This window comes from Podarcis vaucheri (assembly GCF_965113315.1).
Source record: "Podarcis vaucheri genome assembly, chromosome: 8".
Lineage (NCBI taxonomy): Eukaryota > Metazoa > Chordata > Lepidosauria > Squamata > Lacertidae > Podarcis > Podarcis vaucheri.
The window spans coordinates 31257106-31284900 of NC_138766.1; the positions used below are offsets into that span (position 1 = coordinate 31257106).

General features: G+C 50.4%; 1 protein-coding gene and 1 long non-coding RNA gene across 5 annotated transcripts in view; one reads left to right on the forward strand and one right to left on the reverse strand.

The window, feature by feature from the left end:
* The window catches only part of TFAP2A (transcription factor AP-2 alpha), a 29302-nt gene extending 9819 nt beyond the window's left edge, over window positions 1–19483 (reverse strand). Inside the window, exons 1-5 of one of the 4 annotated variants that reach the window (XM_082234501.1) lie at window positions 13861–14027; window positions 9566–9592; window positions 7879–8313; window positions 4106–4157; window positions 889–1120 (exon numbers count right to left, since the gene is read on the reverse strand). In XM_082234501.1, the coding sequence (XP_082090627.1) occupies window positions 889–1120; window positions 4106–4157; window positions 7879–8313; window positions 9566–9592; window positions 13861–13911 (797 nt within the window). In that variant the 5' untranslated portion in view covers window positions 13912–14027. Of the gene's footprint in view, window positions 1–888; window positions 1121–4105; window positions 4158–7878; window positions 8314–9565; window positions 9593–10948; window positions 11162–13860; window positions 14028–19328 lie in introns of those variants that run through there. The other 3 variants (XM_082234503.1, XM_082234502.1, XM_082234500.1) reach the window with 3 other exon arrangements.
* LOC309538898 lies at window positions 14257–25884 on the forward strand. Its single transcript, XR_014222474.1, has 2 exons — window positions 14257–16893; window positions 25225–25884. It is a non-coding gene; the product is annotated as an uncharacterized lncRNA (long non-coding RNA).
* Window positions 25885–27795: the final 1911 nt, after the last annotated feature.

Here is a 27795-nt window from a genome sequence, read left to right on the forward strand (position 1 = left end):
GATTGCACTGAGGCGAGAACAAAACCACTTAACACGTGAGTAATATCAGGTCTGCAATTGTCGGAAGTCAGGTGAGGCCACCACCTTGATGAAACTACACAAGTCTGGGTCTGGTTAGTGGCTGGATGGAGAGACTGTCTGGGAACCACATATATGCTAGCTTGGGTTCCATATTGGAAGAAAGGAGGGAAATAAACAGGTGAAAGATAAATAATACATTTCCCTCCAAAAATCTGTTACAAGGTATCCTTATTATGAAGGATACTTAGCTTATCCTGAAATGAAGCCATAGGCCATGAAGGCAGACTAGGCTGACATGATTTTACTGTTTCAGATAGGTAGCAGTGAGGGTCTGACGCAATCAAAATAAAAAATTAAATTTTAAAAATTGTCCAGTAGCACCTTAGAGACCAACTAACTTTGTTCCAAAGCTTATACCCAGAACAAACCTAGTTGATCTCTAAGGTGCTACTGGACAATTTTAAAAAATAAATAAATATTTATTCTGATTATTTTATTGAAATAATTATGGAACTTGGCTTAAAACGACCAGGTTGGCAGCACCTGCTCTGGTCTCTTCTTGAATGTGACCCTGAAGAGTGTGGAGCATCACTGACAACACAAGCAAGAGCAGTTTCCCCTTCCCTTCTGACTAACCCAAGGCACCGTGGAGGATCTGCCTAGGTTTCTAGCCTAGGGGGATGCACACTGAACAATGGTGCCCCGGGGCTTGGGAATTAAGCACGAGTGGACGAGTGGCGCCCTTTAGCGAGCAAGTGATTGGACGGGGCGCTACCACCTCAAGTCGCGCGCACGGTCCCGTCCAATGGGCTCCCTTCCCTCCAAAAAGAGATCCCGCCCCGTTTCCTGCGGCTGGGGCTGCCTCACCTCCGAAGCACTCCGCCCAGCAGAGACGCGTTGAGGCACTCCGGCGGGGACAGGCGCCTCTGCACTTCCGCCACCGTGACCTTGTACTTGGAGGTGGAGCTGAGGAGGGACAGGCGCCCGGGCACCGAGCAGAAGACTTCGTTGGGGTTCACCACGCCGCCGAAGAGCGTGTCCTTGTTGATGGGGATGGAGGAGACGGCGTTGGCGTTAGACTTGGACAGGGACACGGGGCCTGCAGAGTCCGGGAAGGGGGGGGGCGGGTTGGGTAGGAGAGGAAGAGGGGAGGGCGAGGGGAGGGAGAGCCGCGTTAGTGCACAAATGCTGAGGGGATTAGCAGCTGCCAGCAGCCTGAGGGGGGAGGGGCGCCTGGGAGGGGGAGGGGCTGCCTCGGGATAAACTTCGTGGTGGGGGGGGCGGGGAAGAAGACGACGACAACAAGCCAGGAAAGGTGGCGGCAGATGGAAGACGACAGGGGTGAAGAGGAGGGGGCGCTCAGTCGACCACTATGGCGGAGCCCCCTCGGGCACTGTCCTCCGCGCCAAGGGACGCTGGAAACCCCCCGGGGGTGACTGACTGGCGGCTGCTTCTTTCTCCCCCCCCCCCCAGCTCCAAGCACCACTTCCTCCTACCCCCTCGCTTTTTTTACTTTGAAGGCTGAGAGAAGCAGTTTTCTCCCTTCCTTCCCGCACGTTGCACAGGAGGAGGCAGGGGTGCCAACTCGAATGAAATACTCGGGGGAGCGGGGGCAGGTTAGCCCCCCCCCTACACACACACACATAATCGATCACAGGACACGACACATGCACACCATTTAAATGGCCATGCCCATCTCAGATACTTTATTGGCTCCTATGCGAGGAGAGAGAGAGAGAGAGAGAGGGAATGGGGGACGACGACGACACGAAGGCCTGAAAGCCCAGACTCCGCCGCCTGTTCTGAAATGCCACCAAATAAACAGGCAAACCAGCAGCCGCACCACCTGACTCAACCCAAGATGTTATTTACAGAGCACGCCACGTTTTGTTTTGTTTTGTTTCTGGGGGCGGGGAGACATTGTGGGGAGGTGAAAGCTCAAGGGGCTTGCAATCTCTGGCTTAAAAGCTTGATGCATCCCGATGTATATTGACTATGCCTTGAACTGAATTAAGCTTCTTTAAAGGAGCTGGCATGAGGCAGGGACACAGACAAGGTGAGCGTCTGGGCTGGTTTGTTCTCCGCCCGCCCCCTTCGGGAGAAAGGCCAATCAGAAGCGGGGGTTGTGTCAAGCGGAGAGGAGGGGGCGGAGCTTACGGGGAATTGCCTCTCATCTGCTAAACGGTTCCAGGGGCATCTAAGTCCTATGGATCTCGCTGGAACTTGGAGCCAAATTAATGTTCTCAAGCTGGTAGCCTGATGAACACTTACCATACTCGCTATATCACACACACAGAGAGATGTTACATTCGTCCTTTTAGAGATAAAAGGGAGACGTTCAAACAATGCACCTTAGCCGGTTCTGGAACATCTAAGCGTGCCATTGTTCTAGAGTAGCCTCCCCGCTTCCCCAACACACACTGTCTCCAAGTGTTTCAAATAAACTGGGCCGAGTGTCGCAGCCTCTCTGCGTGCAACTTTTCACACTGGGAAGCGTGAAACAAGGGAGGCGGTTTCTATCGTCAAAAGAACACGACAGTGGAGCGCTTTGTTTTTTAAAAAAAGAAGCACGCAGCCAAAACAAAATAGGAAAACAGAAACTTCCTAGATCCTTAACGAGCTGGTTCTCAAAATGGGAAGAAAACAAAAACAAACCACCTCCCTGCTGCCGCCTTCATATCTTCCCCTTAAGAGACAGAAAGATCTAGGGCTTTGTTAGAAAATATCCAGGACCAGCAGAAAACTCAGCAAGCCTTATTTTTCGTTTCCCAACTTGGCTAAGCATAAGTGAAAAAATAAGGGCAGCCGCCTTTGCATGCGATGGGCGCTGTGCTCACGTTCCAGGCCGGTTACACTATAAATATTTACTCTTTTGTCATCATCTGCTTCTTCCCCTCTTTCCCAATCCCACCCCCGTTTCACATCCTCACTTTAGTGGGCCTAATCCAAATGTTAAAGGGTGGAGCGAGGGGGGGGGATATCTAGGTTTTGGATAGATCACTTGTGACATTAATAGCTCTGGGGAGGCTAATAGAGACAATAGGAGTTAAACGAACTCTTGAGATTACTAATAAAAGAGCCAATTATCATGTCGACTCGGAAAGAGCATCTCTTTAAGATTTATTCCTTGCACATCTAATTTGACGTGACAAAAGCTCCCCAGATTGAGGGGGGTGGGGTGGGTGAAACTTTAGCTTTCACTGTGGCAGTGCTGAGGTTTCCAAAGCTTTGTAGAGCATCAGACCCTGGCGGTGCCTAAAATACCCAGACACTCCGCTAGAGCGAAGGCAAACACGCGCCCCTTTCCCAGCGAATAATAGCCAAGCGCTCAACCCGGAGAGAGCTTCACTCTCTCCAACAGCAGTCTTCCGAGGAGTACCCAAAAGGGGAGCCCATCGTTTCGCTCCCTTGCCAACACTAAGAAACCAAGAAAGGAAAGCCCAAGCCCATGAAACCCCTTGCAAAGTCATTTGAAAGGGGCTGGGAATGAGACCACTCTGTCTTCTAGACACCCAACGACAGCACACCATTAAGAACCAGTAGCAGCAACAACAACCCAGGAGAGACTATTCCAGTTACAAGCGGAAGCCACCGCCGCGGAGACGACACCAAACTCCCCTTCCCATATCCTTAGCTCGCTTGTTACAACAAAGCCTACTGATATAAACAATTCAGAACAATCTCATAAACCTGAAGTCCGCCGTGGGGGTTGGGGGGGGAGAAAGAGAGAGACTAGGGTCTGGAAAGGGTTGGTGTGGGGTTCTGGTCACGAGAGATAATTTCACTGTAGAAATTCGAAGTCAGTTCCGAACCGCGGGTGGGATTATTAGGAAGAATTAAAACCTAGATCCGTTCAAGAGAGATAATATAATCGCACACATACAAAAATCACGGCGCGTTTGGGCTCGCGTGAAAGGTGGTTTGCAACCAGGACTGTCCATGTCGTTGTCCACTTTCAAAAGCCTGTTGTGAATTACATGGAAGGGGGTGAGGAGGGGAGGGGAACAATGGCTTTATCAAGTTCTCTCCGCAACAGCACCGAGCTTGTGAGGACATGCCTGGAATGTTAAAGGAAATGGCTTACCTTTCTTAATTACAGTTTGATCTGGGATGTTAATACCCGGGTCCTCTACGTGCTGCAACAAAAGGGATACACAAGGATGTGAATATTTAAACATACCAAAAGAAACATGTTACGAAGCTGCTTCTCTTTCTTTCTTTCTTTCTTTCTTTCTTTCTTTCTTTCTTTCTTTTTCTGATATTTCTGCCTTACGGTACTTGGATCCAAAACACACAGATATAGATATATATGCAGTGCGGAAATGTTTAATTTCGATGCATTATCGTGCAAGGATTTAACAAAGGGGGGGTAATATTTTAACCACAGCCCCCAGGTCTAATCGGGATGGGGCATTTGGCTGGACTGTTGGAATCTTACAATTAATAGCTCAATCTTTTCACTACGTTTACTCGACAGTAAAGCCGCATCGGTTTCAATGCAACTTACTTCCAAAAACGCATGCACACGATTGCAGCCTGTGCAGGGGAACGCTGAACATATTTACTCGCAAGTAACACCCGCTGGCTACAAATATGGGCGTCTATTTGCAGCCACGCAACGGAATCTTTTGCATGTTTACTCGGAAGTAAGTTGCAATTGTGTCCCCAGGAAATGTGCACAGGACTAGTGTCTTAGTCTTGCAGTATTTTTTTTTTTTAAAAAATGTGATTAAAAGTGATTTGGAGATTTCAGAATGGTAATTTTGTGCCACCACTGGGCACAGAGAACAGAGGGGAAAATACAATGGAAACCAGGGAGAAGAGGCAGAATAATCCGTTTGGGAAGGAGGCACAGAGGTGAGGACATTTTTTAGGGGGAAACGAACTGGAGGGGAAAGGAAGCCAGCTTTATATTAGCTGAATAACCCCAAAACATGAAGCCTCGCTCGCGGCTCTATTGTCCACTAGCAGATTCGGCTGGTGCCTTTTTAATTCTCCTACAGATGGATTTGCGCGCGTGTGTGTGCCCGCGTGCCCGCCAGGCGCGCCCTCGACTTCGAAACGTGATTAGAAAGTAAAATGAAAATCATGTTTTCTAATTCCCAACCTGACAGTCAATCTAATGTGTCTGTCTGTGTTTACAAATTAGCACTAGCGCTGCTGAGAAATAGAACATTTCGCGGCCGCGTTGCAAAAATTGCAGGCGACCGGCCGCCGTTCAAAAGACAGGCGCGCAGAGATACCCCCAAACCCCCTTTCCCCCCCTTCCTTCTCTGTCTCTGTCCAGCAATAATACCGAGCCTAACATTTTCCATTCTGCCTTGGATTTATGCTCCTGTTAATTGTGCCTGATCTCAATGATTCCGGGTGGATGGTACGAAGTTGCTTTATTACGGGTTTTATTGTACTCAATGCTCTCATTTGTAACTTGCCTAAAGTGCTTCTGGATTTGAGCATAATTAAATTGAGAAATGTTCAGAAATGACTAACGCTGCAGTTTTCTTTGGGGGTCTTTTTTTTTTAACTATATAGGGAAATATGATCCTTTCAAGCAGGAGGCCCCAAACCCATAAAGTAAATGTAGTGGGGCGTAACGTTTTTATTTGTCTGATTCCTCTACCTATATGGAGTCCACGCAAGCCGCCGACTGTTAGGTTTTAAAATCCCGCCGAGATATTTATGCTTAAATAATTCTCGCCCTCGACTTAGCATGTCTTCAGAACCGAGGAGTCACTCCTAGGGAAAGGTTAACTGCGGCAGCAACGGGGACGCTGAAAATGACCCTTTTTCTGTGACCCACATTTCTTGATAAAGGGATTCACAACCAACCCCACAAGCGATCTCTCTCTCTCTCTCTCTCTCTCTCTCTCTGTGTGTGTGTGTGTGTTCAGTTGCCAAAGCAGTTTCATGCCACTTTTGTCTGCTTAATGGAACCACAACTCAAAGCAAGGTACTCCTGCTTAACTGTGTTGTGGATCCGGCTCAGTTTAAGGGCGGCCGTGAGGAGTGGGAATTTAAACTAGCTGGCAACTGATTTTTCTGAAAACGTGCCAGCGATAAGTCATCTCTTGCCAGCGCAGGGAATAAAATGGGATGTATTTATCATTCAAATGAAATTTGCGCTTTGCAATAGACTTTGAACAAAACGAAATTCCGAAAGAGGAATATATTTTAGCTCATGTTCCTTGCAAGAACCGAAACCCCAGCTGCTAGCTTCAAAATCGTTTACATCTTGACATGTGTTGGGAAGTCCCATTGGTTTCAACTGTACTCCTTTCTCTTGGAAGTAGATCCCGGCCATTTAAAAGGCGTTTCCATACAGAGAAGTATTTTTAAGAACCGCGGCCTGTCCCAAACGTGCTTTGCGTATTGTTCTGTTCTTTTAATCCCCAACCGTTCCCTGAATTCCCACACACGGGAATGCATGCGTTTGTTGCAAAACAACAGACTCGGTTTCGTAGGGAGGGCGGGATGTCACGAAATCCCCTATTCAACACCACCTCCAAGTATGATTTACTAAACCGGGAAGGAATAAAAGGCTTCCAAAATGACCCCCAAATAGGTGAACCCATCGGAACATTATCCTTGCAACATGAAACTGTAAATCATTAAACTGTCAGTGGACATATTGTTATAATATTTGATCCTGTAATTTGGGGTGGCGTTTAAGCAACAACAGCAAAAATCACATCCAGATACCAGGAGCTGCTTCTACCAGCCAGCAGCCCCAGCTCCCCCCCCCCCCCGCAAATGCTTTTTGCCTGGTATAATGAGCCTTGCATAATATTACTGGCCTACTCAAATACTCTTTTCAGCCGGGGAGCCAGAAGGCAAGGGGACCTCTGACGGCGAGTTGCCCTTTGGAGCCAAGCACGTAAGGTGCTTCCCCGCGGACAATGGCCCTCTTCGCTTGCAAAGGGGCCGAGACCCGAACGCCGGGCTTCGTGAGAAATCTTCCCCAACGAGTAAGAGAGCCCAACTCCAGAAAGAGGGCAGCAGATATTCAGGGTACTAAAAGATATTGGTCAGAATATGACTACTTATCTGTTGTTAGCTACTAGTTCCTCCTCACCCCCAACGAATAAACGACATTAATTTTAAAAAACACACCCAAAAATAATGCATTCTCTTTCTTCCATCCGCCTGGCTAACCACTTCAGACTATGCCAATTCTTCAGTCCGGAATAACGTGGGGGGTTTTGTTTTGTTTTTAATGGTTTGGTGTTGATTTGCAATTCATTTTGCAGGCTCCCTTTCTTCTCCTGACCGAGAATAGCATGAAGCCTTAGGCATGTTTAGGTCGACTGATTGCTTTCCCAAGACATCTAGGATCCTACCGAAGGCAAGGCCCGAGGATCACATTATTAATTCTAATTCTAATACTATTATTATTATTACTACTACTACTACTATTATTATTATTACTACTACTACTACTACTATTATTACTGCAAGGCCTTCCCTATAGCTCCCACTCATTGTCATTGGGCATGGGGGGAAAACCGTCAAGGATGATTTTGGTTGGATTATGTCTCTCCTGGTGTGTTTCCCTCTCAACTCCCCGTTAAGGCAGTGGTGGGGACAGATGCAAACAACTATTACTGTGTGCTGGGTATTACTACTATTATTCTATTTTTTGCAGGGGGGACGCTGGCGCGATTTAAGCGGCCCGGTTGAAAACGGATGGAGAGACACCCTCGCCTCGCTGCCTTTCTCTGCGGTCATTTGGCTGGGTGCGCCCAGCGCAAGTCCCATCCACCAGCCCGAGGGCGCGCGGGATGTGCGCATCGCAGGCCGGAGAACGAGGCATTGCTGGTGTCAGCGGCCGCGAGGATACAGGCGCGGAGTTCTCCTTACCGGTACGTCTTCTAAAGAGTGAGGTATCGAATGAATGGGGATGTCTCCTAGTCCTGAGCTCAAGCCATGAGGTCCGTGCAATAGATCTTCATGCCGCCGGTAATCCCTTCGCGGATCCAAGCCGGAGAGCTGGTGCGGAAGTCCTCGGTGGGTGTGCAAAAGCCCCGTTTCCTGGTTCTGTCTCTGTCCCGGCCAGCCTGGGTGTTGGGGTTGGGGCTGGGCGTGAAGAGGGTTCAAGCTATAGGGGTCGTTAACGTGGGAATAGGGGTCTTGGGACTGAGGGTAGATGGGCTGGTACGGCGGCGGGAAGTAGGGGGGCTGGAAGTCAGCGTTGGGGGTGTGAGAGAGCGGTGGGGCGCTGGTGTAGGGCGACTGGCCCACGCTCCCCAACTGGGGTAGGCGGGCTGTCCCATTGCTGGTGCCATCGTGACGGTCCTGGGGAACGAGGAAAAGAGGGGGAGAGAAAGAGAGAGGAGATCAAAATCAGGACGGTTTGAAGGCCTCGCGCACACCCCATTATACACCCAAAGCGCACACACAAAGGATGCGATTTGCAAACATTTGGTTCCAAGCATCTTCCAAACGGAAAGGCGTTGAAATTCCTTGTAACAAAAGGAAAATCATAAATAGAAAAACCAACCAAATCCGTACGCTGACGGCAGATCCGAGGGCGGGGAAATCTTAGAGGGGATTTGGTTTTTTTGTCATTCGAAAATTCAGCCTATCTTTCTCCCCACCCCCACCCATCCAACGCGTTCCCACACCATTTACGAAAAAGACTCTCATCTGCCTGGAACTTTTAAATGGGAACGACTGTAAATGGTGCAGAAGCGGACCTGTATCTTCGTCGCATTCCCAGGGCAACGTCACCCAAAAGAGCAGCTATTCCTTCAAAGCGCGTCCATAAATATGATCAAAATGTGGGTTTGAATAAGTCATTTGCAGAAAGAAAAAAGATTGATGACTCATAAAAAATGTGCTGCTTTGTTAGTTGGAACTGTGATATAATATAAAATATCACACACACACTATACACACATATATTGCATATGCACACATATTCTTCATAAAAGAATGAAATGTCCAAAAATTAAGGGGAATAACTAGAAAACAAAAATAAAAATAAAGCGCGTGGAGAAAGAGGAACGAAAATGTAAATGGTTTTGCCGGCGTGCAATTGGGACTTGGAAGGTTATGAAATTATAGCCCACAGGTACGACTAAAGGAAATTAACAGCCACAGAAATGGAAAGGAGGGGGGGGACGGGCGAGGGCGGCAGTTGGGAATTATAAGAAAGATGTCGTTAAATGCCTTCGACTTCAATCTCTCAAGGAGCGTGATGATCCCCGGGAAAAAGAGAGGAGCGGAAAAGATGTGAAATCCAGCGGGGAAAGCGGGAAGGGACAGAACAGGACAAAAACACCAACACAATAGACGGGCATGGAAGCGGAAACGAGGATTTCTGTAGTTAACTTGCAGCAGCCAACGCAATAATAAAGAAGTTGGGGTGTTTTTTTTTTTTGTATTCTCGAAATAAAAAATTAAAAAAGGAGGAAAGACACAGAGGACGGACAGACCCTGGCAGGATGTGAAACACGCACACATAGAAGCAAGACTGAGAAAAGGCACAAGCAAGACCAACCCAGCCCGCCAGCCCCCGAGAGAGAATGCTAAGAAAGCCACTCACCATCGCTGAGAAACTGTGAACTAACATCTGCGCGGATTCGGGGGGACCAAGTCAGGGCACAGGAGAAAAACAAAAAGGCAGAGAAAAGTCGGCTCTTTTTCGCTCTGGCTCTCGGGCTCTCTCGCGCTGCCTGCGTCTCTTGCTCTCTGCCTCTCCCGCACGCGAGCAGCGCGCTCTCCCTATCCCTCTCCTCTCTCACACACACACTCACACACACGCACAAAAGGAGGAGAAGAAGCCCAGGTCTAGACTGTGACTACACCAAGTGCCCAACGCCCAGGCTGGTCCGCGAGCAGCCCTGGGGACGCGGCGCGACTCAAATCCATCAGAACTTGACCCAAACGCCCGGCGATCTGCAGCGGCGAAAAAAAGGCGAGGGAGAGCCGGATCCGGCGGTGCTATTGCGGTGCAAAGTTGTGTGTGTGTGTGTGTGTGTGTGTGTGTTCCTTAATCCGTGTGTGCGTGTGTGGTGCGTTGCCCCCACACACCTCTCTTTCTCTCTCCCCTCCCTCTCCGACGGCTTCACGTGAGCTCCTAATAAGAGAGAGAGAGAGAGAAAGAGAGAAGGAGGGAGGGAGAGATCTGCGGCTCGCTTTCCTCGAGAGTCCTAATAGCAGATATTCATGACTGTTAATATTACACGAATACTTAATAAGGGAAGAATGGCTGGAAATCGAGCGTGAAGCGAGGAAGCAACTCAAGGCAGAGGCTGTTCTAAATGACGTCCATTGAATGAAGAATCAGTGTATCTAATCAGAGGGGGGAGGGGAGCGAGAGAAAGGGGGGGGAGGACGGAGAGAGAGAGAGGGAGAGACAAAAAGAGAGCGAGGGGAGGGGGGAGGGAGAGGGAGAGAGAGAGAGAGCCATGCCGCCGCCGCCGCTGCGTCTGACGAATCACAGGAAAGGGGCAACATTTTAAAAGGTTGTAGGGCATGAAGAAGTGTGTGAGAGAGAGAGAGCCAGGCAGAAGCAAGAGGGTGGGAGCAGGCAGGCGGGGGGGGGAGAGAGAGAGAAAGAAGAAAGGCGAGTGGATAGGAGAGAAAAGGGCAGAGGGGTAAGTAGAGAGGGAGGGGAGCGGGCAGCGCGCGTGGGAAAGGGAAAGAAAGAAGCGGCAGGCCGGGGGAAAGGTCCCGGGTGGATTCCGGGGCTTGGGGTGAACTTGGGGAGGGGGCAGCAGGGGAACCTCGGGGGACGGAGGAGAGAAAGAGACTGAGAGGGGAAGGCAGTGAACGAGGAAGAAGCGAGAGGGAAGAGACGGCCCGACGAGGAACGCAGCAAGGAGGCAGGCAAAGAGGAGACCTGGGCCCGGTGGGGCAATCGTCGAAGGAGCGAGGGAGGCCCAGGCAAGGTCCTGGGGCAGCAGGGAAGCGAAGAAGGGCGCACCTCGGGCGGCGGAGGCTGGGCGAAGGCCGCGCCGTCGAAGGGCAGCGCCAAGAGCTGCGCGTCTCCAGCCGCCCTCTTGCTCCGCGAGGAGCCGCTCTCGGAGGAGGCCGCCTCGGCGCCGCCGCCTCCTTTCAGCTGCCCCGGCTCTCCTGGGCCTGGCGGCTCGGCTCCGGCGGCGTCCTGCTGCGTCACGTCCATGGCTCGAGGGCCCGAGGCGGCGGCGGCGGCAGCAACAGGGCCTCGCCGGAGCCCCGGGCTGGAGGGGAAGGGCCCTCCCTGCTCCGCGCGTGGAATCTCCGCCGCCCTTGCGGAGCTCCGTTCTCCCAGAGGTTGTGGCGGCGGAGGGGACGGGAATCGGGGCGGCGGAGCTACTCTCGGGAACCCCGCGGAGCCCTTTTTTCCCCCTTTGGGGCTGAGGATCGTGGAAAAGGGGTGGTGAAGACTGTCGGGGGGGAGGGGAGGGAAAGAAAAAGGGAGGCGACTGGCGCTTGGCTGGCCCGGACAAGCTGGGGCTCCCAGGCTCGGCCCAACCCGCTCAACTGGCTGGGCAACTCGCAGCCAGTGAATCCTGGGAGGTGACAGGCATGCTTCACTTTTCCTGCTGCTGCTGCTGCCGACTTATCATAACAACAGGCGCTCTGCCGCCGACCGAGCATGTCCCTGCAAAACTCCCAGAGAGCGTACCTCGCCGAGTGGAGAAGGATAAGGGGGGGGGGGGCAGGGAGAGAAGCATGCACCTTCAGCTTTTGTAAGCCTGTTACCTCCCGACTTTCTATTTCCATATAGAGAAAAGCAGGAGATCTGTAGCTTCACCGCCGAAACACCCTCTCTTACTATTGCTTATGTCTCCAAATTGCTGCATGGGCGATTTGGGGCGCCATCCGAAGCCAAGCGCATTGAGCAAACGCCGAAGCAAGTTCAGTCCAGCTCAAGAGCACTACCGCGTTCCAGAAGCTGCTGCCGCACACAGACAGGCTTTAGAAATAAAATTGAAATCAAGCCCATCTCCTCCGAACTCTGGAGCACTCAGTACCTTATGTATGTTTACCTGAAGTGAATCCCACTAGAATCAATGGGACTTACTTCTGCGTAAGTGGGCGGGTGTCACTGCAGCCATAAGCTGCAATTCTGCACCGACTGACCTGGGAGCAAACCCCATTTAACTCCCATGCACGTCTAGGATTGCGTTGCTAGTCCATTTCAAGAGCTGCTAGTCAGCTTCAAGCGCTGTGCCACCGCCCTAACCGTAGCGATACCTTCTCTTAACAGAAGAAAATCGCGCCTAAGCACTCACAGCTCTCCAAACACACCACCCTCGCCTGCTCTGGAAGCCTCACCGCTGGATTGGTTTGTTTATCAGCTCCATGTGAAGCAACACAAGCCATTTCCAAGCAAATCCACAACCGCACGTGCACTTCGCTTCGACACTGAGAAGCGAACGGCTTTCGCCCCAAAACGGCTTTTTTTTCCGGAGGGTGGGTGAAAAAGAGGGAGAGAAGCACACATCCTTTTCCATTCTTTAGAGAAAGTGAGAATGAGATCTGCATGCCGCCTACTCTCAGTTTCTGACATTTGTAGACAGGCTCGCCTCTCCAAAGGAGCCATAAATCTCAGCACCAACCCACATTTGTTTTCTTAATTAATCTTCCAGGCTGGCGCTTGTCAGATTCTATTCTGTGCACAGAATTAAGGAAGTGTGCGTGTATTTGTATGTGCGCGCAGAGAGAAATAATGTGTTGCTCACCAAACCGTTGGATTGAGATAGAAAAGAAAGACTTGCAAAACAGAGTTTTGACGCAGCAAATCCCATCAGGAAAACAAATATTTTAAAGACTTCAACAGTACTGCTCTTGTACACAACCACTCTGAGATGCGTTTATTTGAAAAGCATCCTTGAGGTCACCCTAGCGGTTCAACCTATCCATCTGTGCCTGTCTATGCACCTATCTCCCTGGCTTTTTAAAAATAATAATCAACATCAGACATCACATATATGCATCTCTCCGTCTCCTTCATCGACCTCCAACATCATCTCTAGTTACATTTTATATACCTCTAATAAATATCAAGAGTCTTGTAAAGCGAAGGAACGAGTAAGCATCTTCTCTGCCACCGCGCGCAGAAGGCACCCCTGATCTGCTTCTGTCTCTCCTCCACACTACCTGTGCGAGGAGCATCTCCCAATAGCCTTCGAGGAGGCTTTTGGAGTTTGAAAGGCGTGCTCTTAAAAGCCCAGCAAGTCGTTAAAACCCTCACCAACTGGCTGAGGAGAGCGAGGAGAAGAGCAGCCAGCAAGATCTGACGCGGAAGTGACAACGGTCCAAACCAGAGGAAAAAGTCGCTCAGTGCGCCTCAACAGAACTTGTGGCTCAAAAAGACCTCTGTCGGGGGCAGACCTCTATAGGACATCTTGGGGCTCCTTCTGCTGACTCAGAAGGGTCGTCTCGCTCGTCCTCATTCATTCGTTTTACTCATCCATTCCATCTTCTCCCCCTCCTCTCCTCAATAACTGTTTCAGCACTGGTGCAGAAAGATGTGCCTGGGCTTCCTCCTCCCACTCCACCCGCTTCCTATCTCCTTCTGGTCTCCTTGGGCCGAGGAGGTCGATCCCCCCACCCCCACCCTGCCTAAGCACCCCCTTCCTTCCTCAACGCGTAGCCTCCTCCACCTGGCACCCAGGTATAAACCCACCACAGGCGCCCTCTCTCCAGCTGCGAAGTCTGCTCGGTCGCCTAGTGCAGAAGTTGGTCTTCCAACGGCATCGCTAGCTGCTGCAAGGTGCCTCCCCCAAACAGCTGGGTTTTCTGTTTGTTTGTTAGGTGGAGCGGGGGTGGGGAAGGCTGGACGGATTGGGGGGCGGGGGACCGGGAGATCCTCTCTGATGTGTGCCCCAGCTGCGGGAAAGCGCTTACCTCACATTCCTCATATTTGATATTATCCGTCAGTTTCCAAAGCATTTTCATGGATTGGCGCGGCGAGAGAACGAGAGAGACAGACAGATACAGACAGAGTCAGAAAGAGAAAAAGGGAGGGAGAGAGAGAGAAGGAGAAAGAGAGAGAAGAGGCTCTTTTGCCCTGCCTGCCTGCCTTGCGCTCTCCTCTGGCATGCAGAGCGCGCCCGCTGGAGTGCTTGAGCAGGAGGAGGAGGAGGAGGAGGAGGAGGAGGAGGAGGAGGAGGAGGAAGAGCAGCAGGAGGAGGAGATCTCCCGTGCCCGCTCGGAGATCTCCCTCTAATGGTCGAAACTTTTCCCTTTTTTTCTTTCCAAGCGAGTCTTTTCACCAACAGCCTAATCGCCTCATTAGCATAGCAACAATAGGCCAATTGCTCCGCTGCGCAACAACCTGCGCGCGAATGGACTCAGGTAGCCAAGAAAACGCCCGCCACCGTCGCGTTTGGGGTGGATTGGGCTAAGCTACTTTTAAACACAGCAGGACTCCTGGCAGGCGAGAGGGAGGGAGGTGAGACAGGAGGGGAGGGGTTTATTGTGATGGAGGGGCGTATGCGTGTTTTTAAAGTCACTATTCTTGCGATCTTCTACGTTGAGTCCACTTACTTTTTCGTTCTCACATCCTTCTGTTCTTACTTTTGCTATCTAATTGCTCTCTGTCTCTCCCTTTCTCCCCCCTCTTTAAATAACTTTTAAACTTTAAACTAGATGCAGTTTTACTTGCAAAGCTGTCAAAAGGAACATTCCCATGGGCGCGAACGGATCTCAACGTGCAACCCGATCCTATGCTCGTTTACAAGTGTGCGTGGCGTGGCGCTAGTTTACTCCCGATTGTGATAAGGTTTTACCCGCGCAGCCCTGTCCTGTTCGTGTTTACCCAGAAGTGAGTCCTATCCCACCGAGGTCGATAGGATTCCTTTCCATAGGGTTGCAGTTCTTTGACTTAAGGACACTACTGCGTTTAGGAGTTCCCAGCAAGGCACTCCATCCTTCCTTTTCTGATTTGGGTTTTGTTTCGCCAAACTGAGGCCTATTCTCCCCCCTACATCGTAAGGACCAGATTTGAACCAGCAGCTCCTTTTTGGGGACGAAAACAACAACGCCCACTTCCTGGGGTTTTTAACATCTCTCCCCCTCCCCGCCCCGCCGTGGGGACAACCGAGAGTCTATTATGTTTTTGTGTGGTTTTCTTTGCGTCTAAGGACAAGCGACGCTTGGGCTGAAAGATACATTCGTGCAAATAATCCTAGGCTGCGCCAGTATTGTCCAAACGTGGGATCCTGAGCGCAATTATTTCGGAATAAGTTCGGCAGAAATCGAGGAGAGCTGTGGCCGAGAAAGGCGGCGGTGCAGTTCGGGGAATTGTAGATTCCGGAGTTAATAGACTTGGTGGGTGGGTGGGATATCGTTACTTCAAGATGTGCCCTGACGCATTTGGGGGGCCTTCAACTCGTTTTGCTGAGTGGAGTCCTGAATTCTTCTGCCACCACCCCCCAATCCTGCCCTGTAAGGGCACCACTGAAGTACAGTATTAGGAACCGATCAGAGGGCAGAGACAGTGGACAGTGTAGGAAGTTGGGGGTGGGGTGGGGAGTACTCTACCTGTTTGAACCCCATGCAAACCTTTCTCTCAGCCACTTGAAGAAAGGCATAAACGCTTAGCCCACAGGCTATTTTGCTCTGTGATCCTAAGCAGACCGCATTCAGACGAGTACAGACAGGCAATAAGATTTACCTCCGGAAGACTGCAGTGTTTGGGGTCGGATGGAGGATGTGCGGGAAACGCAGTAGTACCACCGGAGTCAATGCCACCTGAGCTTAAACTGGGAGCTGCGAGATCCAGCTTCAGTTCCCGTTACCCTCACCCTCTTTTATGCGAAGGCTTCTGCCTGCTCTCTCTTTTCGGAACCCGAGGGCGAATGCTGGAACATGTGAAGTCATACTAGAAAGGAAAGTGCCTGATAAGCATGTGCAGAGTGTTTTTCTCTCAACAGCACTCTGTCCCCGCAGCATTCAGGTTTAAACAGCAGGTTGCAGAGCATCCTGACTGGTTCGACCAGGGTCCCGGCATTGCTGTTTTGATCAGCACTGACTCCAGGGACAGACAGGTAGGTGCATATGTGAACTTGCCCCTAAATATAGTGAGGACTGCAACCTTGAGCTCTAATGGGAACGGCTGCGCCCCCTTCCTCTCCAGCTCCCCAGTGCACACCTGATTCCTTTCTTATATTTGCTTTGTATAGCTCAAACACACTGTTTCATAATAGATCCCTTCGGACTCGGGTTGGGTTTTTTTTTTTTTTTTGCCATGGCTGACACTGTTTTTGATTTTTAATCCGGATTCATTTCGGATCGCTCAGGTTGGGGTCCTCCTCTGTCTTTTACTAGAAACCCTGCTTCCTGAGACAAAGAAGCAACACCTTTCCTGCTCTCCCAGCTTTGCAGGTCAGGATCAAAAGACACCAGGTGTCAAGGCAGGTGTGCTGCCGGCCCTTTTATAAGCGAATCGTCGCATTTGGCGGATTCAGATACCGGCATGCGTACACTCTCATTGGGGTCTGTACGTGTCTGGATAAAGAGGCCACCTAGAGCTGCAATTCGAGACCAGCCTCCTGAATAGAACCAACCTTCCGCGATGCGCTCCTATTGTTGAACCACAGCGAGATCTACAGGTCCAAGGAGGCAGAGGCATCCTTTGCACGGGAAACGCACTGCAATTCGCCTGTCTGGGAGACTCTGAAGTTCCCCCAAAAGGAGGACCTAAACCAGTTAAACCGGATGAAATTGGATTAAGGTCCACTGGAGAATTTAGAATTTGGCATCGACTCAGGTTTGTTCCGGCTTCAGCAGCTTGTAGATCGGGATTGTAAGGGATTTTCTTTTCTTTTTTTGAGAGAGGGGGGGGGGGAATCTACAAGCCAACGCCACGGCACCAGAGATTCTGGACGACCCAAGAAACGGCGAGTTTCCCCAGAGATTCTGGACGGCCACAAAACGGTGAGCCCCCTTTATCGGATCCTGCAGGACCACCGCGCCTGGCTGGCTCCCTCGCCACCTCTGGGCTCTTCCTAGGAATAAAAGAGTCGGTGCACTGTCCGTTGATGGTCCACTTCCAAGGGAGCTGTGGGGAGGTGGCGAGAGAGAGGCCACTCCGACTAAGGCGCGGTCTCCCTTCCTCTCACCCCTCTGATACACAGGAGTCCAGGGTCCGTCTAAAACGCACATTGCCTTGACGCCAGGGCGCTCGGTGGCAGATCAATGTGCACGCGCGCGCGGCCCTGCGCCTTCCAGCGGCGATTGCGCCACTGGGCTCCCAGGCTCTAACGGGAGTGGAAGATTCCCCCCAACACACACACACACCCCCCCCTCAATACTACTGCCGGTTGCACGGACGCACGGGAAGGGGGTGGATCTCTCTCTCTCTTTCTCCGCTCCTCTCCTCTCTTCCGCTGCCGGAGAGAGAGGGAATCAGTCCAACCGGCCTCCTTGGCGGCACAGCCGTGTGGGAACTTCGCAAAGCTTTGGGTGCTCCCTCCCGCCGAAGACTTCGGCGGTTGCGAAACCCAACAGAGAGCTAGAGGCGTGCAGCTTTTGCAAGACTCGGGGAATTGCATTGCCGGGCAGGGCTTCAAGCCCTCGCAGGAACCGAAGCTAGTGGTAGTAGTTCCCCAGGTGGCTGCAGAAAACCGACCTAAACACACACACTCGCGCGCGCACTCACACGCGCGTATCTATAAAGATTAGCTAGCGAAGGGCCTCAAGGCGCCGCGTCGCCTTCTCCTCCCTCTCCCTCGCAGCGCCTTCCTTCTGTTGCCCGCCTGATAGCGGCTGGATGAGTCCCAGTTGACTTCAGAGCCACAGGTCGAAAGCGAGGCGACTACTTGGGAGTAAGTGGAAAGAATGGGCGGCCCTGGGAATGTAAAGAAAACGCGGGGTCCTAATCAATCGCTTAGGGTCTTCTGTCCCCTTGAGCTGAAATCAGTGGCGCTTCCTTCCTTAGAATTAGTGGGGGAGGGGGTGCTGCAAAGCCCACACTTTTTGTGACAATCCCCATACTGTTTGTACTGTTTGTGCAGCGCTATGGGGAAAGCATGATTAAGATGAAACTGGGACTAGTCCGGAATAAGATCTACTTGGGTGGCTACCCGCCTCGCGGTGGGGGGGGGGGAGAAGATTCAGTCCCAGGGGGTTAGGCTCAGAATACTATAAATACAATATTTGCGACCCGATCAATATCTGCATAGCTGTACTTAAGCCAATGCAATTCTGTTAAATAGGGACAAAATAGGAAGACAAAACAAAAAACCTTAACTTTTATCCAGCCTCATTTGGACACATTTTCCACGGAAGTGTGCTTAGGATCAGGTTTCTTATAGGCAAGTTATGCTCCATTCAAACAAATGTCAGGTGTGTGCCCTCCCCCCCCCCCCCAGCAAATGCCTTAAAGATTTAGGATTGCTCTCCATGACTCAGCCAAAGTTAAGCACTCTTAAGTCCCTGGAGATTTTCAGTTGGAGAGAGTTTAGCTTCTGGTAAATCTTTCCAGTGAAGTCAATGGGGTCCCCTGTTTACGATCGTTCCCAAGGGATAATTGGGGTACTGAAAAACCATTCGGAATAAAAGAAACTGAATTTTAACTTCCTCGGATCGTTTACTCGACGAGGAAAAGCCACCGGTTTCAATAGCGCACCGAGTTCACTTTTCCCTGTTTGCGGGGCCTGAAATCGGAAAAAAAAGGCGCGAGCCACAAGGAAGCGGCGCAAGTTCGGCCACAGGTTGAGCATGGAAGTTCGACGCGGAGAGGGAGAGTTTCCCAACCCTGCTTCCCTTTGGAAAAGAAGGCCCCTACCTTTCACCCAGTAAAAGCCTGCGAGGCCTAGTCTAGCGCGGAGCAGCGTTTGCCTTTGAAAGTGCTCAGAATTGGAGCACTTTAAAGAGTTAGAACTCCTGCACAACTTAGGCTGGGTCTATTAGAACCTTTTAAAAAAAAACCTTTCACACAAACCAGTTTTCGGCGACCAACATAAAGAGAACCAGTTTACAGGAGAACTCCACCACCGGTTTGCCAGATCAGTGGTGGTTTAACATCAACAGCGATCACGCGGCAAGTTTCTTTCCAAATGTTGGTGGGGGCGATTGTCGTGGACGAGGAAGCCCGTGGCGCCGTTTGCTGCTCCGTGGGCTCTCTTCCCCCACCTGTTGAGCAGCCATCAAAGGTCTCCTTTACGCAAACAATTTTACGCGCTGTGAATTGTCCTTATGAGGTGGCTTGTCCTCCCTAAAATGCCCCGAGAGAGGAACCCCAAGTCGCTCTTCGTCTGTTGGGTCTGGATCCGAGGCTCCTAGTTTTCCCTATCCTTAACCCCAGACAAAACGAGGAAGAAAAGCAAAGGCGGGCGGGGGTGGAGAGAAGAGAAGAGAAATCGCGTTACCTGCCAGTCTCCCATTTTCGCAAGGAGTGACATTCTGGCTCCGGGCTGCCTATCACAAGGTCCCTGCCGGTCATGGAAGGAGTGATCTGCCCGCCTGCCTCTCCTGCGATCTCTTTAGGCAAAGCCTTCTTTTACCTGCCTGAGGAGCTCACCTGGTCAAAAAAAAAAAAAAGGCAGGGTGCTGCCTGCCCGCGCCTGCGCACTGGCGCAGGAATGCATTTCGACCAGCTCCCTTCCAGAGCTCGCAACCTGTCTCCGCGGGTGATGGATTTATAGCAAACAGCAGCTCTCTGGAGCGGAGTTTCTTGACTTCCCACCTCCGGGGAGCCGTCCTGATCTCCTCCTGGAGGGGATCAAAACAGCAGGGAGTCAGAGGAGCTGCTGGGATTCCTCTTTCCCCTCTCGTCGCCTTTCTCCCCTCACCCCCACTCTTCTTCTATTGTTTGGCTTTACTGCCGTGTGGAGAAAAGCCAGGGGAGTGAAATTGGGTGTATATTGGTGGCTGGGCGAAGAAATAGGGGAGCGAGAGAGATGGAGACCGGCAACTAACTCCCGCTGGCCCCAGAGATCCGGAGTGTGGAGCCGGCGCTGCTGGGCAACCTGATTTTGAGCTGGGGGGGGGGAGGGGGGCAACGACCGAAATAAGGAGAGACGAAGAGTTTTGTTTCGAAAAAGCAGCTGCCACAGGGGTTCAGTTGCAGATTTGGGTGCTTTAGGTCTCCTGTTGCTCGGGGAACATAAAGACTTCGCTAGAGAGAGGCTGTCTGCTGGGACAAGCAACCCCCCCCCTTCCAACGGAGGGCAATTGCTCTTCAGACCCCCCCTTCTTTTCCCCGGCTTTGAGACATGACTGGCGAGGATTCCCCTTCTGTCTGCGCGGCATCCTTTCAACGGCCCTTTGCCAAGACGGCCCACTTGCGCAGAAGCGCCCGTCGAGTCCGGATTGGAACTCGATCGGCTTTGGCGCAAAATAGCCGGGGCTGTAGGACGAGTTGAGGGCCAGAGCAGCAGCAGAGATGATATGCACCGGATCTCTCACGTTCAATAAAGCGGGGATTGTTTTAAAATGTGTTCGGTATCCGTTAGCAAGACAGTTAAGACTTTTTGGAAAACTAAGCCTGGGGCGCGGGAGGCAGTAAAAACAGCACTGCGTACGCGGAAGAATTGCGGGTTCCAGTTGCTACAGCGAGAGGCACGATTCTGTTAAATCGTCGCCGTTCATGGGTTTAATTCAAATTGTGGATCGGGTTGTTAAATTCTGCACGGACTCTGTTTACCGAAACAATGCAGCTGTTGGAGTGATAGGAATTACCGAAACAATGCAGCTGTTGGAGTGGAGGAATGGGGTATAAGACAACTAAAAGCAGCATCTTTTATGGGTTCAGGGTCTTTTCAAACGCGTCTGGCTTCACTTTTCCATAGTGAACAAGGGGCTTCCACTATTGTTCCAGAAGAAGCTGGGTCTGCTTAAATGTATGAAAGGATATTTTTCACCTAATTACAGCGAGCGAGCAGCAGAGCCAGAGCAGATCACCGCAAACTGTAGTTTTCGTTTTACCAACTTTCAGAGACTTTCCACAAAATGTTAAACTTCCTCCCACAAAATAAATAAATAACAAATCTTAAGACAAGGTCTAGGAGTTTTCAAAGCCTTCTTTTCCCGAGAGGTTAATAAAAAGGGGGGGAGCCGCACTTCCTGTGACGCCATTGTGTGCAAGTATCGGACGAGAGATCTGCGCGGAACTGTGCTTGTATCAAGATGAAACTTTGTAGGTGGAAAGGGAAATGCGGTAATAAAAAGAGAGTCACGCTCCTTTCTCCTTTTCAGCTCTGGTCTCGACGCGCTGAGCCGGATCTCGGCTAGGAAATAAGTTTTGGCTAGGAAATAAGTTTTACTCTAGAGTAGCTCCGTAAAAAGTTTAGGGTCAGTGGCGTCTGTAGAATCTGCCCTCTCCCTAAATACCTGGGGAAAAGGACGGGAAAGACCCTGCATAGCCGCGAGGTGATTCTCTCTGGGTAGACAGAGAGACTTTGGTCAATTTCAGAATTAGGGGGAACAGTTGCATGGTCCCGTTTTCTGAGTTTCAGCAAGAGTGGGACATCAGAGAGGGAGGGAGGGAGGGAGGGAGGGAGGGAGGGAGGAAGGAAGAAAGAGGAAGGAAGGAAGGAAGGAAGGAAGGAAGGAAGGAAGGAAGGAAGGAAGGAAGGCATTAGAGAGAGAGCTAGCCATGTATGTAGGATTTGACTGAAGGCGCGCTTTGGATCCTGTTCACCAGTGATGCCTTCAGGGCGCAGGACCTTGGGACGGAAATCCAGGCCCCACCAAAACCAGCAGAAGGAGCAGGAGAGCTTCCCAAAGGCAACAGGTCCGGCTTCTCACATTTTGAAGCAAAACACCTCACCTGTCTAAAAAGGGAACTCGCGCCCTCCCCTCCTCACGGGACCACGAATCAGAGTCCACAGCGCCCTAACTGTGCCACTGCTGCTCAAAACAACCCCAAATTAAGCAGGGAATGAGAGACCCTTTAAGTCACCAGACCTACATCAGCTGCGTTGGGTTGCGGATCGGTGCCCTAGTTTTTACACAAGTTTTTCGCAAGGGGCTTCCTGGAAACGATCCCTTTCCCCAAAGGAGGGAGGTTTTGCACGCGCCCTAAAGTGGGGTTCAGGTATCTAAGCAATGTTTAAATTTTATTTTAAGGGCGCGTCCTTTATTTTTCCGAAGGGCAAAGAGTTCTTCCGACTAGCAGTTACGAGACTTCTATCCCTGCGGAGGGGGCAGGGCGGGCTGGGAAGTAGAAATCTGGGCCCAGCCAGATATTTGCAACGAAACAGCCACCTATGACCACCAAACACTAGCAGCATCTTCACCACGGTGCTTTGAGCGCCAGGAGAGCTCAGAACCAAGCTATGCTCTGAATGAATCCAGCTCACGGATTTCCCCCCTGGTCAATTCTCCATTGGGACTGCTGATTTCAAAGGTCTCCGGCCGAAATCCCTTGTGAGTCTCAGTCCCACCAACGCCCACTGGTAAGCCTTTAAAATCAACGAGATTAGATCCAGTCCCATGTGCGAATCTCTGTGGCATCAAATTTTCCCTCTGCACCTGGTCCGTCCTATAAAAAAAGTTATATTAAGTGGCTCTAGACCCTTGGAGAAGGGCGAGAGGACGCGGTTTAATCGGAAAAGAAGTGTCCGGGTCTGCCCGATTTCTCCCCATGGACAGCAATAGCGCGAACAGGTTTACCCCGCTGAAGGGTAGGCTGTTCAGAGGGCGCAGCAACAGGTGAGAGTCGTTAGGAACTTCAACGGGGGAAGGCTGACGGATGGGCGGGGAATAATAATAATGGTGGTGGTGGTGGTTGTGGGTGCAAGTCGGCTCGGACCCCTGTAGTGTTCTATTTTGGGTATCTGCAAAAAAATAGCGGAGACTTCAAACCCTTTACTGGGATGCAGTGGGATGTACCTCCTGAACCACCAACCAATTGCTTGGATTATAAATTCCTATTGCAAGCAATGGAAACTTGATTCAAGAATGTATGAAACTCACCCGATATTCCACTTTTCGAGTTTCTGCCTGTTGCAACATGAAACTGGCAACCTTTCCTTGCTGATTCCCAGCAATATATACTTCTACTGTTAGTGGAGGTTCCACTGAGTTATCATTCCGTTTGGAAAACCTCGCGATAGACACTCCCACATCTCTTTTTTTAGCCGTCTAAACCAGCGGATATCGCCACATCTAGCGACCCTTTGAGCTCAGCGAGGCTTACTGCCAAATCAGTGGGCATAGGATTGCAGCCTACATACGGACAAGTTTCTGGTGTGCTGCAATCTCATTAGTCTGCAACTGACGGCCAATCAGTTGCATTGGAGTATATGGGACAAGTAGAAAAAACTTTTCTCTGCATTCTTAGAACGTTATGACCCTCTTATCTTGCTTCTCGTCAGGATGAGCAAAAGGTAGTTTGGGATCTACTGGTAGATCTCTGGATGATTTAGATCAGCAAGGGTTTCCAAATCCCAAGAGCAGCAAAATTAGTTTGCTAGGGGAAGGGCGTTTATGGGGTGGACTGACTGACTTATTTAGTGTCAAATAACTTAGGAGCTTGATTCTGGTACTGGTTACACATTCTTTAGCTCCTCCTGTTCTTAGAGGCACATCTTTACTTACTTGTTAACAGAGTCACTATTTTGCACCCTGTTCCGACTGGTAGACCTCACGGTTGCATTTACAAAAATACAACAAAACCCCACAGCCCTGAAGTATGTGGACTAAGCTAAGCGCAAATCTGCCCCAAGCAAATAAATGTGACTGAGGCGCTAGTCCGTGTGAATCGCGCAGCTATTGTTTAACACAGATTTAGAGCCAATAATAGTGCTAGGCGCTGCGGCTTCCCCCAATTACGCGGGGGACCACGAATCTGGGCTAATGTTGGACTTTGGGTGATCGTCATCGTCATCAGAACAACATACTGGTCCTAGTCTTGCTCCCTATTCCTGCTGAAGCCAGATTCAATCCTATGCCTATGTATCCCGAAGGAAGTCCCACTGAATCCAAGGGGATTTACTCGGATGTAAATGCGTATTGCAGCCCTGGATGCAGTGTGCTCCATGGAAACCGAGCCGTCAATAACTTCACCTGGATCGGCGCCAAAATCAATTCAACAGAACATCATTTCCAAGCTAGTCTTAGGATGGGGGTCCGAGGCAGAAAATACCCTTGAACTGTGTGGATTGAATCCCCAATCTCCGGGGGAATCGCGCGGACCATCGTAGATGGAGGGTCCCGGGAATTTCTCAGCCTAGCCGCGCCCATGCAGAAACTATTCGACTTCATCCCAGTCCCAGCGCCTCGGGGCGACCTGCTGCAGTTAGAGTGAACCGGGAAACGCGCGATCCGCATTATGCGAGGTTAGATACGTTTAGATTGTCGGACTGTAACAGCCGGCAAGGTAGAGACGTTGCATTAATTTCTCTCCCGCTCTCAAAGGTGGGATTCTACCCTGGGCCAAAAAAAAAGGGCGGGGAAAAGTTAGCAAGGATCTGGGAAAGAACCATAAACGCGCCTCTTTGGCAGTGGAAAGGAGGTTGAAGGTGACACCTCAAAGGAACCTACACTTTTGCACCTTGGAGATTGTAAGCCTTGAGGGGAGGGCTTGCCTCCTAGCAAAATTAATTGAGCAAAATTAAAGTGCTGCGTTCAGTAGGTTTCTTCCACAGTACTCAGTGCAGACTAGCCAAAATCTAATCTTGATACTTATACAGATATAACTGAAAGGAGAAAGGACACGATCCAGCCAACAGTGAACTGTTTTAGATCTCTTTGGCTTCAGTTGGAGGATTCACTGCCTCTCTTCGAAATCAAGAAGACATAAAAATAGTTGGCTGGCTGGGTCGTCGTGCCTGCCTAAATCTCCTCGGATTTCATTGATGTTTTCCCAGGTTGCAGCTCTGAAACCGCTGGTTCCCACTCATGTAACCTACACGTGAACCCAAGGGTGTCAGGGGGTTTTCTGGCCCCAGTACACTGTATGTAGTCTGAGACCTCCACGCCACCCGCAATATATTGGCAAAAACTATTATATCGCCTACCATACCCTCACTAGCTCCTCCTTTGGTTTATGGTTCTGTTGTTGTTGTTGTTGTTGTTGTTGTTGTTGTTGTTTAGGTTGCTACTTGGGAGTAAGTACCTTTGACTCTACTGGGACTTATTCCAGAGGAAACCTGCATAACAGGACCGTAAAAGGCCACAACCTTTTCGGAAAAGTGGTCCAAGCGGCGGCCTATGATGGCCCCATAGCCTTGACCCATGAATTGTGCATTTAATCCAAAAACCCGTTGAGATTATAACGTAGAATTTTATTTCTCTCGCACCCTCCCATTTGCTACCTAGGAACTGGCCAAGAACTGCCATCCCCGCAGAAGAGAACGTTGCGCCCGATCCTAAACAGATAACCAGTTGTCCGAAGTGGAGTCACTGCAGCCGACAGGAGTGGACTTCGACCTTCCAGGCAGCCTGATCTAACTCCGTTAAACTAAAGCCCAATGGGGGCAAGGGATTAAAACTGGTTTAATCCCCAGTATTTTGGTTTACATCCGCCAACAAATACAAGTAACCCAGCACTGAGTCCTCACCCCCTGCCCAGAGATTATTTCTTCTGTGGATCCTTTCAAAGTGCGCGCGCGGAGAGGGGGGGGCGTTTCTTCCCCCTCCCCTGCGGCGCAATTGGAGCGGGAGGATTGTTCTGTAAGCTTTCGCAAGTTGCTGCGGAGGCATGGCCATTATCAGCCTGAGATTTTCCTTCTGTTTACACAGCAATCCCGGCATCAAAGGAGGCGAAATCACCACTTATCCGTCCTGTCAAAAGTTTAATCCTCCCTGGAGGAAAAACCGTATAAATACTTGTGCGGGGAGAGGGACGGAGGCGAGGAAACCAGAGGACACACTTCAAAACGCAGCTTCTTCTGTGACTTAAAACGCATTTGAATATTGGCAAAGGCTGCCCGTGGAGCAAGACGCCCTCCCTCAATAAATCCATTGTCTGCTGAGTAATTTTCTTCTCGCCCCACAAAATAAGAAAAGACATTAGAAGGACATTATATACAATCCTATATCCATTTATCTGAAAGCCCCTTGAACTCCCACTGAGTTTCTTCGGGGTAGAGTTGTACAAGATTGCGCTGATAGGGAAATATTTGAGGCAGTTTATAGAAGCGTCCACTCCTTAGCCTTTTGTTGCGGAATGATCACCCTCGAAAATCAGAGGGAAGGCAATAATACTTTCCATAAAGAACTTCCCTGTTCCACAAGTATTCTTATAAATGGGCTAGAAGTTCAGCTGGGAATTCCCACTGTTTTCCGTCGTGAAACGTCCACGGGTTGCAGCGGGAGAGGCTCAAATGCGCCTCGGTAGAAAGCGAAGGGGATTGAGGTTCTAGGCGCACGCGCTTGTGAACCCCATTGGACTCACTCAGTGCGGCTTCTGCGCAAAGATTCTCAGCGCAGGGTTTACCTCCGGAGTTGCTTTTTGGCTAGAGATCGTGGCAGTGTCCGTTCACTTCACGTGATGAATTTGGGGGTGGAAGAAAGGGGTTGTTAAAAAAAATAATAGTTCTGGGTCACGAGCAATCCAGACAAGCAACCGGATCTGGATCCCGGAACATGTTAAAGACTAAATTGAATGAGGTTTGATGTGTAGTTTGAGCGATAGATAGAGAGGACGGGTTGTTGCTCACATTACTGCCCTCGCTATAGTGACAAACCCACTTACGTACCTGGAGGCAATGCGGAGCTGAAGACCAGTGGGTGACGGCTCGATCCTAAACATATTCACTCGGAAGTAAACAAGCCTCGGTTTTTTGCTTATAAGGGAGACTGATACGTCTTCAGGCAGGGCTAATTGTCCCTAGATATACGTACGTGTGTGTGTATTTATTTATATATATGTGTGTGTGTGTGTATACACCCCCCCAGGGACACGGGTGACGCTGTGGGTTAAACCACAGAGCCTAGGACTTGCCGATCAGAAGGGTGGCAGTTCGAATCCCTGCGACGGAGTGAGTTCCCGTTGCTTGGTCCCTGCTCCTACCAACCTAGCAGTTCCAAAGCACGTCAAAGTGCAAGTAGATCAATAGGTACCGCTCCGGCAGCTTAGTCATGCTAGCCACATGGCCTGGAAGCTGTACGCCGGCTCCCTCGGCCAATAAAGCAAGATGAGCGCCGCAACCCCAGAGTTGGCCACTACTCGACCTAATGGTCAGGGGTCCCTTTACCTTTATACACACCCCGCCCCGCCCCTCCGGGTTTTCACATTACAGTGGGAAAGACTAACAGGCTTCTATGTATTGTATATGAACCCTCTCTTATCCAGTTTTGTGTTTACTTATCTTTAACAGATAATCTGAACATTAGTTATAAATAATACGTACATTTAGAGTAACCCTCCTGAATTATGCTGTCATCCTGAAGACAACCCTAAGAGGTAGTCAGTTAGTAAACAGAGGGAGATTATATAACGTGTTAAAATGCAATCCATGTTATACTTGGGTCTTCCTGTCTTTTACACAGTTCCCCAAGCGTTTTGTATGTGTTGCTTTTTCCCCCTAAGGAAAATTTTAAAAAACGTTTTAAATACCCAATCATAAAAAAAAAACAAATCCGAAAAGATTGGAGCTATGCAATCAAACCTTGAAGCCCCTTTGATTTTAACTGGAATGCGAAGCATCCATTGAAGTCAATAGGATTCAACGAGCGCTTCGCTTTGCGTCCCGCACAACCTTCCAGCCCCTGATGTTTATCGGACACGAATGTTGCTCTGCAAGTCTTTTACTCCGGTGAGATCTCCCTCAAACTCGGCTGTAAGTGTTCTACTAGAGTTACTCCAAACCATGCTTTGGGGTGGATTACAACCCTAGAAAAAGGCAAACGCTCTACCCACTGACGTGGGTGTCAGGCTCTACTTGT